Source organism: Musa acuminata, chromosome BXJ2-5 (genome assembly GCF_036884655.1).
Source record: "Musa acuminata AAA Group cultivar baxijiao chromosome BXJ2-5, Cavendish_Baxijiao_AAA, whole genome shotgun sequence".
NCBI classification, from domain to species: Eukaryota; Viridiplantae; Streptophyta; class Magnoliopsida; order Zingiberales; family Musaceae; genus Musa; species Musa acuminata.
The window spans coordinates 5,890,574-5,906,041 of NC_088342.1; the positions used below are offsets into that span (position 1 = coordinate 5,890,574).

The window sequence follows — 15,468 nt, forward strand, 5'->3', positions numbered from 1 at the left end:
ATTATGATTATAGAATTAGAGAAATATGTTTTCAACTAAATTATATAATATTAGATATAGTAGTCATCATTAATCTTAATATTTTGGATAGATTTTGTTGGATCAGTTTTTAATTATTCAAGTTTGATTTTGTTTCTTCCTACTTGTTGCAAGTCCATTTTAGTCAACATCGGTCTTATCTAATTTTGATTATGTTAAATCTTACAAAATTACATACTTTTATTTTTCAGAGATATATATTTTGAAATATATTATAAAGTTATTTTTATAAATAATATATTTTTTCTATACTTAATTAAATTAAATCGAAATTTAATTTTTTTTATGTTGAGATTACCGTCCCGCCGCTGCTTGGCTCACTTCCTCTCCCTCTTCGACCTGTTAGGGTTTGAGATCGTCGGCCTCTTCTTCTTTCTGTTTCGATGAAGCTGGTAAGCGTCATGATGGCCTCCTCCCTTCTCTTTCTCTTCCGATCATTCGTCCATTCCTGATTCTCGCCTGCTATGTGTGTGTGTAAACCGTTTTGAAGACATGTCTAAGCCAAGGGAGTGGCTACCACTGCCCGCCCACTCATATCCTCCAGCTCTGCGGCTTCCGCCTCCTCCTCGAGTGCCCCATCGACCTCTCCTCTCTCGCTGTCTTCTCCCCTATCCCTTCCACCGGCGCCGCCAACCTCGACGCCTCCTCTGGCCTCCTGCGAGCCCTACCGTGGTACAAAACCGTGCCGGGGCTCCACCTCTGGGACCCGTCCCTCATCGATGCCGTACTGGTCTCGTCCCCCGCAGGCATGCTTGGCTTGCCCTTCCTCACCCGCAACGCCAAATTCTGTGGCAAGGTATGCTAATTACATATAACGAGGAAAAAGATTGGAAATTGAACTATTGTGGTTTGTAAAGTTTGGATTTTGTGGTTTCTGGTTGATAGATTTATGTGACGGAGGTGGTGGCGAGGATCGGGAAGCTGCTGATGGAGGATCTCTTGTCGATGCATGCTGAATTCCTGCAATTTTATGGTGCTGATGCGTCTCCCAAGTGGATGAAGTGGGAGGAGCTCGAGAAGCTGTCGCCTGAGCTGAAGCAAGTGGTCCTGGGGGAAGATGGGGAGGGGTTGGGGGCTTGGATGCCCTTGTACAGGTTTCATTCTCTTCCCTTATTTTCTTCCGGCATGTTTAGCATTTTAAAGTTTGAAAAATTAATGATTCCAATTAGGTAATCATCCAATAACATTTCACATAGCTGAAGCATCTTCTAGTATTTTGTTGTGTTTTCTTGTCCTGAGTTGAAAAACAATGTGACCTGAGTGGTGGCTGTATAAGGTGCTGAACTCATTTTGTTCTGTTTCTGTGAGGTTGCCAGTAAAAGGCCTTCTAGTTCATGGCTCTCTTATTACTGTCACCATCTACGAAGTGATGGTCTCAAGAACTAGTTTACTTTATCAGAGCTGTAAAATTGAAAGGCTTGAGGTGGTACTAGATACAACATTCAATCTGGTTAATGATAAATGTGGTTGTTTTAACATGACAATGATTATTTTGGAATATGTATTACAAGTATATAATTTGCTACTATTTGAACTGTAATCACTAATTTCCTAAATTATCTGGGATTTGGTGTTGACTTCTTTTTGGTCTCTGTTCTCTATCACTTATAAACAAGTATGATATTGCATACAACAAGGTTCTAAGATTGGACTGAAGTTCATTATTCACTGTCTTCACTTTGTCCAAACTTTTAGTTATACCTATTTTCAGATATCACACTATTTTTGTGAGGCTTATTCTGTAGTGCAAATTGTGAAGAAAGACATTTCTCAGGCTGCAAAGTTTGATTTGTCGTCTATAACCCTTTCATGTTATTGTACAACTTAGGATTTATTTTTCTTGATGATAATTATCTGAACATATTAGTGCTGCAGATATAAAGGAATGCATGCAAAAAATCCAGCCTCTGAAGTATGGTGAAGAAACTTGCTTTAATGGATCCGTAATCATGAAAGCATACAGCTCAGGTCTGGACATTGGAAGCTGCAACTGGACAATAAATAGCCCCAAAAGAAGTATTACATATTTATCAAGCTCCTTATGCATGCCAGCTTGTTGGAAGGGTTTTGATTACCGTTCCCTGCTTGGGAATGATTTAGTTATATTCTCAGATCTATCATCACTAAGCAGCACTGCTAATACTTGTACTGAAACTCGTGAAATTAGGAAGAACGATATGATGGTGGACAATGATCCTTCTCTTTGTAGTGCTTCTGCTCTCAGGTAGGTTTTCTTATCATTAAATGTTTTGGAGCATTTGCTCCTTTTTCAGGAGTAATATCAGTTTTTTTTCTGTATTACATGCTGATTAATTTGTTTTCTGGCTGATAGTAAGGATGAAATACCCCATCAGTTGTTTGGCACTGATGAAACCTCAGATGAGATTGAGAAGATCAGTTTTATATGCTCCTGTATCATAGATTCCCTGGAAGGAGGAGGTTCAGTTTTGATACCCATAGGCCGACTGGGAACAGTACTTCTGCTACTGGAGCAGATATCTGATTCACTAGAGTCCTTCAATTTAAAGGTACATTTTAGATATGATATCTCTTTAAGTTTTTCTCTGATGTGTGGACATTTTATTTTGTATCCATTTCCTAGCCACCCTCTTTATCTTATTCTCTGTTTTGTAAACTTTTGTGTGTATCCAGCTCAAAGCCAGCTCTTACAATCTCCAATTTGAACTTGGTTTAGGTCTATATTAGTGGTGCACTTTGCAACCATTAAGGTCCATCATATCATTTCATCGAAAACAATCTTCAGGATTTGTTAGATTGGATTTGTTTCTTTATTCAACAAATTTATTAGATTGGTTAGATTAGTTCCTTCTTTCCTCTTGTTCTTCTTTGAGAGGCCCTTTCTCCTTCTACCTTGTCTTATCAATGTGCCATTGTGCAAACCTGAAAATTGCAAGGGTGTAAGTGAAATTGATCTCGACATTATATTTATCCGTCTAGTCCGTATGAAATGTTGGACCTTCAAGGAAACTAGAGAGAGAAATATCAGTGGTGATAGAAATCGATAAGATATGGGAATTGATCTAAGCTAGATGTCTGTCTACTTTGACTGATTAGCATGTCTACCAGTTATGATTGTAGATGAAAATTAAGTGTAGCTAATTTGGATTACTCATATGAAGAACTGAAATAGCATTTGTTAAACATGAGAGAGGTTTTTAGTAGTCATTTTTCACAATTATGCTTGATGCAGTTCTGATACCTGGTTTCTGACAGCATGAGTGATATATTAATTTTTTTTGTCTCTTGCATATAATAGGAGAGTTTGTGACGAGTTGCACTTGTTGCCATGGACAATGACGGACTTGGTCAAAGGCTGTATAAATTTGTCTTGTAAAATTAGATATATAACTTACAATGGCTGTTAAGATTTGGCAGGCAACCATGCATAAATTATGTGGACATAGAACTGGTTAAGTGTAAAACTGTACCAATCAAAAGATGAATCTAGAAATATAACCATTTTGCCATTGTCTGTAATCTGTATGCCTCCTGCCAGCAGGCATGAGGTTCATACCTGCTGTCACAGGTCACCAATAAGGACACCTTCACTACAACATGTACCAAAGTGCCTATACCATGTTGGCACAAAATGGCATAGCAATGAAATTCATGAAAACAATTAGTACCAAACATTTTTTTGACATGTTTCCTTCAATCTCTTCAAGTTCTAAAACAACTCTGTTATCTTGAGTAATGAAGGGTAGTCAACCATAAAGAGAGAATCCAGTTTATGCCTTTTGGATGACAAACTCAATATCTTCGCGGCAAATACGAAGAATGGTTCACCAATTTTACATATGAACTTTTTGCAGAAAGATGCCCGATTACTACCTTCTCATAGATGTTTCTTTAGGGGTTTCTATGTGGTTGTCTATATTATCCTGACTCTTTTATTATTGTTATTATAGCAAAGTTATGTGTATTTCTTTTAGTACTCACCATAACATTTATCTTTGCTAGGTCCCGATATTTATGATTTCTCCTACAGCAGAAGAGACGTTGGCATTTGTAAACACTGTGCCGGAATGGCTTTCTAAGCAACGGCAACAGAAGGTGGCAACTTCTCTTTGTTTGTCTTGATTGTATCAATAATTTGTGAAATGAAATTGTGTTCATAGATGGTGATTTCATTTTTATTTAATTTTGTAGCTATTCTCAGGGGAGGCATTGTTTAACCATGTCGAACTCAGGAAAGTGAACCGGCTTCATGTATTCCCATCAATTTACTCATCTGAGTTGCTGTGAGGCCTCTGTTCTTCTAGCAATTGTATGCCTTTTGCTGATTTCTAATGATATGAACCTTTCATTTGAGAATTATGTATGAATGATTTCTCCAAATCCATATATGAATTCTAATTCTTAAGTGACATGTACTTTTTGTAGTTACCAAGATATTGGATGAGCTTATATTATTGTTAGCCCGTTTCGTAAGAGGGGAAGAATCATAGAGATTCTGTATGCTTTGAGAAGTGACGATGACAATTTTATATAGGTTTGAAAGTCCAGCATGCTGACTTCTTAATGTCACATCCCAAATCTTCATCAAACTTGGTTTGTAGGTGCCCTTATTATACTAGCATGCAATTGGTTTGTTGATCATCTTGGCAATTTTTCTATTTCAGTTAATGTTAACAATCATGTCGAGTAATTGAGTTTTTCTTCAACCATCGAGTAGTAAATGAAAATCTGTTGGCTGTATTATTGGCTTATCTAACTATAGTTTATGTTATGTTATTGTTTCTAATCACCTTTACTATTCCAACTTATGAAATTGAGCTCGTAACAGAATGATGTGGCAGGAGCCCTGCATAATCTTTTCTCCTCATTGGAGTCTTCGGCTTGGTCCAGTTGTTCCTTTGCTTCATCGATGGCATGCTGATCCAAAATCCTTACTCATTCTAGAGGTGCATATGCTGCAACATGTTACACTCTGAAATTATTTATTTTGATTTATATCATCTATTCTTCTAATATGTTATAATACATACATGTATTACTTGCAGCAAGGAGTTAATGTTGAAGTGGGTCTCCTGCCATTCAGACCAGTGGCCATTAAGGTTCTCCAGTGTTCATTTCTTTCTGGGATCATGTAAGTGGTCAACTTTTGATACTTGATCCTTGTGATTCTCAATATCCTTTTACATTCTATGTTTAAAGTTGGGATATGCATGTCATGCATGGAAACGGTTGATATGGAGGTGTTCATATAGTTGCCTAAGAACTGACAACTTCCAACCAAAGTAAAATTATCCTGTACTCATTTATGGCTGAATTCAGAAGTTCGTTTGTCTAATTTGTACTCTGGTTCATCTAAGCCTGGTTGAAATGGAGGTGTTCATATAGTTGCCTAAGAACTGACAACTTCCAACCAAAGTAAAATTATCCTGTACTCATTTAGGGCTGAATTCAGAAGTTTGTTTGTCTAATTTGTACTCTGGTTCATCTAAGCCTGATTATTGGCCTGCTTTATGTTCTATGGTCAAGACTTTGGCAAGCTAGTTATGATACTTTCTGTTGTAGACTTCTATTTGAAGTCTGAAATCACAGGGAGTATCCACCTCACCTTCTCACTTTTCTCATTCTTTGAAATTTCTTATTTTCCATCACCTTGAATGACTGGAAATATCTTCTCTTTGCATTTTCTTGACATAGACCAGCCAATATCTCTGCTAGTAGACTTTCCTGAGTTTAGATACTGCCTTTAGTTAGAAGTCTCTGCTATCATCATTGTCATTGGCCTTGGCACAAACCATTTAATGGATTTGGTCGCGATATATGGGCCTTGATATTTTACATCTGTCGTCCGATGCAGTGATCATTTTTTCATTTTTCTTCTTCCTAATTCTGTTTAGTTTTGTTTTAAAAGAAAATAGAATAACTAAAAGCATTACCCTGTTATTTTGAAGATGAAGAAATAGCAGGAAACAAACAGGATACAGTAAGACCGAGATATACCAAAACAAATGATAATCTCTGTCATTTGTTAGCTTGTCCTTTGAATTACTCCTATTTGAAGTCATAAATGGTAACAATCATTCTATATTGAAGCTTGGGATCCTAACGTTGAGTTTTTCTTGATTTTAGCTTAAAACTAGTGCTGCTCTGAGTCTTTTTTTACAACATTGTATAACTAAATATGCATGTAATGTTGGGCTTTTGTTTTTGTCTTTTTTTGCAGGATGCATAAGGTTGAACCACTGCTGGAAATCTTGCATCCTAAACTTGTTCTGGTTAGTTGTTTTGTTGTCATGTTTTCAGTGAGGTGCTTATGATCTACACTTTTATGCTATCAAGTGTCTTGTTTTCATGTCAATGTAGTACCCTGAAGATCTGAGGATTCAGCACCCTGTCAAGGAGAACAACTCATGGTCAGACTTGTACTATTCTGAAAATGTACAATTACGGGTTCCAAGTTTTGTGGAGGACGTCAAGGCGTGCTTGGAAACAAATCTTGCATTTCAGCTTCGGCCTAGAAGACTGACACAACAAAATATAGCCATTGCCAGACTAAAGGGGAGGATTTTCTTGAGTAAAGGAAAATATTTCTTGGCTGCCTCAAGAATTCCAATGGAATTCTCAAACAAACAGTTACTTTATTGGGGTTCTATTGAGCCCACTAGCCTACTTCTGGCATTGCAAGAGAGGGGGTTAGTTGGAACAATTAATTGGAACAAGGATGCTGCAAATGGTGTCTACACAATTCAGATAACCAACCCAGAGAAGGCAGTGATTGAAACCAGTGCAAGGAAGACCACAATCAGTTGTGAAGACGAAAATACCGCTACCCTGATTTATGAGGCACTTAGCAATGTATGTGATGGAATATAAAAGGGTACAATTCTGCAGAGGCTTTATTTAGATGCAAATTTAGCACTCATGGTCATTCACAATCAGAAGTTTCAGTACCAGCAATCACTCAGGATGCTTTCTCCAAGCTATCTGCTTCTGTTAGTTTCTAAATGTGACCTCACAAAATTGGTGACGACAAATGTTGCATGTTTGCGAGAGATGCTAAGGATTGCAAAGAAAGTGCTGGACTTTAAAAGCTGCATCTTTGAGCACATTTTTGCTTCAACTTGTACTTCCCTGCAATTTTGGGTGAGCTATTGATCCTTGAACAATTCTATGCATCTCCCTTTATTACTGATTACATTTTGATCACAGGAGATGGATTGATAGTGGTTAGGGGTGTGTAGTGACTTTTGTGCCTTAAGTTTTATGGAATGTTAAGGTGCAATTGAGATGATTGGTCATATTCTGTACATACCAAACCTTTTGAATGGTTATTTTCCTCAAAATAATATAAATTATGACCAAAAATTCTTTAAATCTGTATGTAATAAAATTAGAAGTTTAATTCAATACCTGTGATGCTGAGCAGTGTAGAACAGTTTAGAAGAAACCTCTACTGCACCGATGACTGGAGCAGAAGCTTGATTGGCTGCGCTTTAAGATTCGCACTCGGACCTCTGGACGGAGGGATGCCCAACGCTTTGTGCCGTACTGAGGCATGCAACGGATTTGGCCTTTTCGGGTATCCATATCTACCCGACCCGCTTACATAGTGAGACTCAGTGTACATTTTTCTGGATATTTACGCTTATTTCATTTATTTCAATTGGATTAAAATTAGTATTAATTGAATTTAAGATAGATACCTTAGTCAGATTATAAACGTTTGTTATAAGAACAATAGAAGATCAATATTTTTTTATGTTTATGTTTATCTGACATCTTAATTGAATTGAAATATCTATTAAATTTGGGACGAGTATGAATTGAGTAGGAAAATAAGTATTTTAATTGGATTTGAAATGGAACACGGGTTTGGATATTTAATCGGATCCGAAAACGGACTGATCGATCCGTGTCGGCCACGGGAAAGTATGTGAGACGCGCTTTAAGTTGAAAGGGCATCAACTCTTTCTTCATCCCCAAGTTCTCTATTGCTCAGCCATGGACGCCAAGATCCGCGAGTTCTTCGACTCCGTCGGTTCCTTCTTCAGCGGTGGCGATAACATCCCCTGGTGCGATCGCGACATCATCGCCGTAAGCCTTCTCCCGGTCCCTAATGTCAAAACCCTAATTCTGCCGTTTCTACTTGCCTTGATGTTTCTCGTCTTTTCGCTTTGAGACTAATCAGGCATCTCGTTGTCTTCCTCAATCTTGGAAGAGAAATTGGGACATCTTGAGGATATTATGCTCTTTCTTGGAGCAAATTTCTCGTTTGTCATCGATTCCTGATGCAGGAGATTTGATTCTTTATAAAAATGACATTTTTATTTAGTTTACGATGTATCATGCGCATCCCCTGGTCCGATCGCGACATAAGCCTTTTTCCGGTTTCTCCTACCAAAACCTTAACCTTTGAAAATCCTAATCAGGTAACTCATCTTGTTCCTCAATCTTGGAAGAAATTAGGGCATCTTGAGAAAATTGGGCTAGTTATGTAAGCAAATATCTCCAATCTTTCTGCCAAAAATGTATCTTTGCTGTCGTCATTTTATCTGGGCATGTTATCATATTAATTGTTCTTTTGTTTATTTCTTGCTACTATCATGTGTGTGTTTGGTTCTTTACAGGGCTGTGAAAGAGAGGTTGCAGAGAGTGGGAATGCAGAAAGCAAGAACGAAAGCCTTATGAGGTTGTCCTGGGCTCTTGTTCATTCCAGGCATCCGGAAGATGTGAATCGTGGAATTGCCATGCTTGAAGGTGTCTACACATCTTATGGACAATTGTATTTTGTTATCACAATCTACAGTCTCCTATTTTTTATCCTTGATTCAATGCTGGTCTTTGATAACACCAGTTACCTGATTTTGCAGCTTCCTTGGACAATTCAGCTAGTCCACTGCAATCAAGAGAGAAACTTTATCTGCTGGCTGTTGGGTATTACAGAAATGGAGACTACCCAAGAAGTCGTCAACTCTTGGACCGATGTTTAGAGGTGGGATCTTATTATTTATACTGTTATTAATTATGTGTGGTACACATATAACTCGGGTAGTATGTTTTTTTAATGTATACCATGTAGTTTAAAATTTCCTTGTCTAGTGGTGGAGCCATTTTTTACCAAGGGGAGGACATCACATAGTTCAAATGATAAACTTCTTTACCTGTTTATATTATGGATGCAACCACATAGCTGATTTAGTTATAGTAGAAGAGATGCATGTGATCATTTTAAAGGACGAGCAGAGTCATTTTCATCCTTATTTGTCATGTATTTGTAGGGAAAAAATAGTATACATAAAAACAAAAAGAAATAAGAGAATAAATTTCCATTGTCCATTTGTAGGAAATAAGCTGGAAAAGTTTCTATATCTTCAAACTGTCATTTGTGTGTATGTTCTTTTTGGCCATTTGTTTGGTCTTTGAAACCTTTATTCTTTATCTTCACTTAGTTAAAGAGAACTTTGGAACTCTTATATGTTTAGGGCCAGATGGACAAACTTACAATGTTTCCTAAAATACTTGTAACCTGTAACAATTGAGAAGCTGCACAGTTTTAGTGCGCAATTAACTTCCACACCCCTTAGCTCTTCTACTGCTTGAGTGTGTATGTTTATCTAATTTAAGGAAGTTGTGAAGTGAATGCACATGCTATATCTTGTCTATAATCAATTTGAAAATTCAAATATTCTTTGTCTGAATTGTTCTTGCGCTTTAAATTCTCAAAATCCTTGTCTTGCTTGGCCAATTTACCTCTTATATGATTACTTTGCATTGTTTTGAATTTCTACATGCAGATTGTAGTTCAATATGTGATATGCCTAAAAGTATTTTTGGATGGATTTCTTTGAATGCTCTAGACACAATGAAAAAGTAGCATATTGGTAATTCATTATTTGTCAAGCAGATGGGAAATCAGTTTTCATGTATACAACAGAATGAATATATTAAAGTTGCTTCTCTATTTTCTCTCTGTCTTGACTTGTAGATTTTTTTTGTTTAACCCTATCAAAGCGGTCAAAGAACTTGTCAAGTTCCAACATCCCTTTAGATTTGCACACAGGACTGTCAAGGAAATCTTCATGTTTAAACTTCTAATTTATGAACACTGATTTTGATCCCTTAATCCCACCTTTCATCTAGGATTGGTTTCTCTTTTACTGCTGTCTTGACATGGCCCGCTACCTGGACTTTGTTGTCCTGAGTCATTACACTCTCAGTGTCATTTATTTTTTCTTGCTCCCTATGGACCGTGCAAAGATTCAAGGTTGAGGTTGCATTGTGATTGTTGTCTATGTATTAGCGCCTGAAGTTGAAACATCATGGCATTTAGTGGTTTGGCAATGCATTGGTTCACACTTACCTACAATCTAATGGTCTGATTCTAAGTAATATTTATTTCCTTTCAGCTGATACTGAGTGGCATGGGTCAATACACTGGTCCCATATTGGCCTGGTAGATTACCGAAAGTTGGATTACCATTTAAAACCTTGGTTTAGGTTAAGGTTATTGAGAATGATTAAAAGGTTGCTCATTACAGAAAATGGCTTTATTCTCAAATGGTTGATTAATTCATCATAAAATGCTTTATTAAGCTTGGATGGAGCTTGCTTTCATTTTCCAAGGTAAAAAATGAATCTTAGAAGCATGGAGTTTGTAGGCTAGACTAAGGTAGGAATTCATTTGGTATGATTGTTAGGTTGGAGTGAGACAAAAACACTACCTATATTTCATAGATATCTGTCACAACAATTAGTGGGTATTATTTCACATCCATCTCAAGTCCAATTAATGGGTAATTGAACCTGGTTTAACTGGATGTGGTATCCATGGGTAGTCAAATAAAATAGATCAACTACCAATTTAACTTAACAATGGAGAGGCAACATGTAGTTACCAGTGAATTTTACCCTATCGAAATCCGAATCTGAACTTGAATAGCTATCTAGGTATCTGAATCTAAACTTGAATAGCTATCTAGGTACCTGAATCTAAACTCAAACCCGAACCCAACTTGGGTGACTAACTTTTTCTAAGGGTACCTAGATCCAGTTTAAGTGGATCAGGTATACCAGGGTCCTTGGGGAAACCTGGCCTGCTGCTATCACTATCCTTACTTTTATACTTTTATGTTTTGTACATATGCTATAGCCTGATGTGTTCACAGGTAACATAGGTAGGGCTGTAGAGACTCATATTTCACCACTGTTCAGAATGAGCTATGGAAGGACTTCCAATTGATTAGTCAGCTTTAAGGAACACTATAGATATAATTTGCTTCTCATATTGTTGCTCGTTGCAGTTTAGACTCCATAGGCTTTCCTGTGAAAGCTAATTTAATTTAGTGTCATTTACAAGGCAGGAAATGCTTGTAGATCTGTACAAAGTTTATAACCTTTAATGTGTCTCTGTGCAGTGCAGATAATGGTGCAAACATTAATCTTGGACAAGTTCATTTTTGTTGTCATAAATGCAATATCCCATTCTAATCTTTTACAATGTATTCCCTTGCTAAAATCTTAAGGCTGTAGGATTGCATCAGATTTCTAACAACTATATATTCCTGGACTTCTGTCAGGATCTTCATTTCCACAAACTAAAGTGTTGTACCGTCCAAAATAAAATCCTATGCTTGCAAGCATCTTATTTCATGGACCCATTCAGCCAAGTTTGATGAAATTTTGCTTTGAAGGTTTAAATTGTCTTTTCATGTTTTAGAGGTGGTTGATTACGTTTGACTATCCCTTCCTTTTTTTATTTATGACTGAACTTATTTGAAAACTGTTGAGGCATTATAAATCATAGGCGTGAGTTGAATACACAGCAATACTTGTTGTAGGATCTCTATGGAGGTAGTGATGTTGTGTATGAGTTCCATTCAAAACCTGTTATATTTTTAGATTTTTCTTAGTTACTTCTTGAGGTAGTTGAATAGTATATTTATTGTTAATGCTACATTATTTTGACTGATTTTGTAGATTGCACCAGACTGGAGACAGGCTCAAACCCTGAGAAAGGTAGTGGAGGATCGAATTGCTAAAGGTAAGTTGATCTTACATTGTGTCAATCCACCTGATTGTCGATGTCTGAAAGATTCTCAAGGAATCACTTCTTGCAACAGATGGCGTGATTGGCATAGGAATTGCTGCAACTGCTGTGGGGCTTCTGGTAGGTGGAATAGCTGCAGTGGTGGCTCGGAAGAAATAACGTGTTTCATTATCGATGCAATGTGCCATCTACCCCCTTCACCTTTTGATCCTTCCATATCTATGTTACGGTATCAACTTATCGCCTGTGTGGATTGTTAGTAGGGAAGATTTTGTGAATGCTTGATGCTAAATAAGCTGTATAAATAAATTCCTGCTTACATTTCATTGTTTTTGCGATGCTTGATATGCAGTGTGTCCTTTTACTGGTACAAACTGCTTGTTGGATTGAATTGTAAAGTTAAGGAGGTTTCTATTATAATCATATTTGCATGTGATGAGATGCAAAAATGCCCTGCCAATTGTTACCGCAAATCTTGTTTTGGTTCAGTCCATCGAGTTGAGACTAATGTGTCAACACTTCTGATCGATCTTATTTATAAGAAGTTCACTATCAATTGTGCTTAAATCGTCAGCATTTCTATAATTGTTGAATTGCTTGTAAAGATTTTCTCTTCGCGAGACATCGGGATTTGTCCGTCGTTCGTTTTCAAATTAATTAACTTTTTGTTTCGCGGACCCTTGGAGACGTGTATGAGGTTGTATTTAGGTTGACTCTTTTAAGGGTATCTCATTACTTACACATGTTACACATATATATCTTTTTGAAATCCTATAATAACAGTAAAATTAATAGTAGTATTTTAGATGTTCTACTCTTATTTACTCTTAATAAATATATTAATCATTGTTAAAAGTATATTTATCAAAATCAAATAGTCTTGAAGTCACTCAGGATGAGTTAATTGATTATCATCTTAGTCGAAACTTCAATCATACAAAATATGATAAAAATGATAACATCAATATAACTTATTTACTCTTAATAAACATATTAATCATTGTTAGTAGTATATTTATCAAAATCAAATAGTCTTCGAGTCACTCATGACGAATCAATTGATTGTTATCTTAGACGTTAGAAGTATATTTATCAAAATCAAATAGTCTTAGAGTTACTCATGATGATTGTGACGAGTCAATTGATTGTCATCTTAGACAAAACGACTTCAATCATAATAAAAATGATAACATCAATCAACATTATATCAAAACTTCTATCTAGACTAAATAATACATGATAATATTTTAAAATTTTAAAAATATAATATGCAATTATTTGTGTTATATTATATGTTTGCAAGGATCGATATGTTAAATCATTTTGTGGATTCAAGTTATTTTGTTAAATGTTTTCTTGTCTACACATAAATGGAAGGAACAGTAATCATGAGAAACAATTCATGTCCTTTTTGCATTATTGATCACCTTCCTTTCACCATCATCATCTTCTGATGCACCGATCTGTAAGCTTGGACATCGGTTGATGAGAAGACCCACCCCGACATGGCTGTCAATTCTCCTTGGCCTCAGGAGACAATGGAATGTGATTGCTCCATAAAGGAAGCCATGATGTGATATGAGCGAGCTGACCTTGTTGAATTGGAATCTTTGGCGATGGGGATGAGGAAGCGGATGCGTGAAAGAAAGAGAAGGAACACAAGAAAACAAAGCGATCAAACTTGTCAAGATGCCTTATGATTTCCAAATAATGGCTACTTTGAATTCCCACAAGGATTCACGTTTCACCCTCACCGAGGAGTCCTTCCGCACCACACTTTGCCTGAGGTCTCTTATCCTCTTTAGCATCTTTGAGGGAAGAGAGATCATTTCCATCATCCGAACTCTGATACATATATGTTAAGGGGGTAATCTGAGCAATCTTACCATCATACCGAATGTATATTTCCCAAAGCATGCTTTCTCTCACTAGATTTAAAAGCTTGAATGAGCATAAATAATAAAGTTGATGAGATCAGGTGAAGCAGCTATGCTGAACTGACAAGAAAAAATTATCATGATGATGTGCTGTGTCAACCTTTTGCATTCCAGCATGGTTTTGAGAACATCAGGAAGCTCATCTCAGACATGAGGCTGTGAACCCTATTTGTGTGTCCTTTCATGGTTGGATTCGTGATTCACCAAGCACAAGGTTGACCAAGCACAACCTGGGGGGATTTGTGGCAATTTATATGTTTGACTTGTTTCTTGCTGAAAGGCAATGTTGATCAGTAATCTGACCTGACCATGTAGACATCAACATGGAGTAATATTAACCTTCATGTGATTCTGACATATAACCATGTAGGTTTTCAGACATTCCAAACTCACACAAAAATTGCAGGTGCTATCATAATTCTGATGTTTCCCATAAACCTCATATTTGTCCTTCCACTAGGATATGTATGATTCAAAGAATTCAGTAAGGATGAAGCCATTTCATGTAAAGTTCAGAAAGAGTTGTGGAGATCTATTTTCATGATACCATCCAACTTAAATTAGAACAAATTAACAGCTTGATTTGTGTCCTTTCAGGTGTTCCTGACATTATTCTTGTGGAAACTTTAATAGTAACAGTTTGACAGATAGAAAGGTAAGGATGATAAGAATCTGATCCTAAGAAATGATCTAATTGCAATACACTTCTAATAAAGATAGTATGTGTATAAGATAACATCAGACTACATCTAGAAAAGGTTTCAAACATCACATTCACTCACATCCTGAGTTCACCATTTGAATGGCTGTGATGATTTGTCCCAACCATCTGACCTTTTCATCCATGAGAACCAGTTTTGAAGGATGCAGTCAGTGCTACATCTTTCCTATTTCAATGGTCTCATGTTACCATGTTATTGTTGCACTAAGCTTTGAAGTATCATATTTTCGGGTTCTTACCTAATCTAATTTGGAATACTTGCAATTTAGAGAATATGATGAACAACACATCAGGTTCTTTTGCTGCACTTAGTTTAACACTTCTAGCAAAACCACTCTTCCAACTCGGAGAATTTACCTCGGTCTTCTTGTTTGATCTTTAATCTTAGGATAAATACACCCTTATTGTTTTCTTATTATTCAGAATCACAATGCATGAACCCTATTTATAGAGCAGAAAGTTACTATATAGTTCCTATTGAGGAACACAAACATTTAAGAGTCCTAAACACAGAGGTCTTCCTTTTGAGACAACTACCTTTTCATGAACATATTTACTGCACAACATTTTTGCATCCATCACCAGGTTTCATATGGCTCATACTGTGGAAAGTAACTCTTGTAGAATGCAAATCAAGCAGCAGTATCTTTCCACATTAGACTAGAAATTAACATCAATTTCTCGATCACAATAATCGGAAATCAGTTTAAGAGGTATCATCTAATTATCAACTCCAAGTTCATCCAAGA

The 15,468-nt window shown here is 36.6% G+C and overlaps 2 protein-coding genes across 2 annotated transcripts; both read left to right on the top strand.

Moving 5' to 3' along the window:
- The first annotated feature begins 330 nt into the window (after positions 1 to 330).
- On the top strand, positions 331 to 7,313 carry LOC103984243 (uncharacterized). The gene is made up of 11 exons (XM_009401704.3): positions 331 to 431; positions 530 to 835; positions 925 to 1,133; positions 1,907 to 2,263; positions 2,372 to 2,567; positions 4,021 to 4,113; positions 4,210 to 4,301; positions 4,847 to 4,964; positions 5,064 to 5,149; positions 6,239 to 6,290; positions 6,379 to 7,313. The coding sequence occupies exons 1-11, from the start codon at positions 423 to 425 to the stop codon at positions 6,886 to 6,888; spliced, it is 2,028 nt and encodes a 675-aa protein (XP_009399979.2). The 5' UTR covers positions 331 to 422; the 3' UTR covers positions 6,889 to 7,313.
- A 637-nt stretch (positions 7,314 to 7,950) lies between these two features.
- Positions 7,951 to 12,387, top strand: LOC103984242 (mitochondrial fission 1 protein A). Its single transcript, XM_009401703.3, has 5 exons — positions 7,951 to 8,109; positions 8,643 to 8,772; positions 8,886 to 9,007; positions 11,992 to 12,055; positions 12,135 to 12,387. Exons 1-5 carry the CDS (start codon positions 8,017 to 8,019, stop codon positions 12,218 to 12,220), a joined length of 495 nt encoding a protein of 164 aa, XP_009399978.1. The 5' UTR covers positions 7,951 to 8,016; the 3' UTR covers positions 12,221 to 12,387.
- Positions 12,388 to 15,468: the final 3,081 nt, after the last annotated feature.

Excerpts from the sequence above, each read along its gene's own strand:
- LOC103984243 (XM_009401704.3), top strand. Across the intron at positions 4,114-4,209 it reads CTAAGCAACGGCAACAGAAG|CTATTCTCAGGGGAGGCATT; the intron begins GTGGCAACTTCT and ends TTAATTTTGTAG. Across the intron at positions 4,302-4,846 it reads ATTTACTCATCTGAGTTGCT|AATGATGTGGCAGGAGCCCT; the intron begins GTGAGGCCTCTG and ends AGCTCGTAACAG.
- LOC103984242 (XM_009401703.3), top strand. The coding sequence starts at position 8,017 with ATGGACGCCAAGATCCGCGAGTTCTTCGACTCCGTCGGTTCCTTCTTC. Across the intron at positions 8,773-8,885 it reads TGGAATTGCCATGCTTGAAG|CTTCCTTGGACAATTCAGCT; the intron begins GTGTCTACACAT and ends CTGATTTTGCAG. Across the intron at positions 12,056-12,134 it reads GGAGGATCGAATTGCTAAAG|ATGGCGTGATTGGCATAGGA; the intron begins GTAAGTTGATCT and ends TTCTTGCAACAG.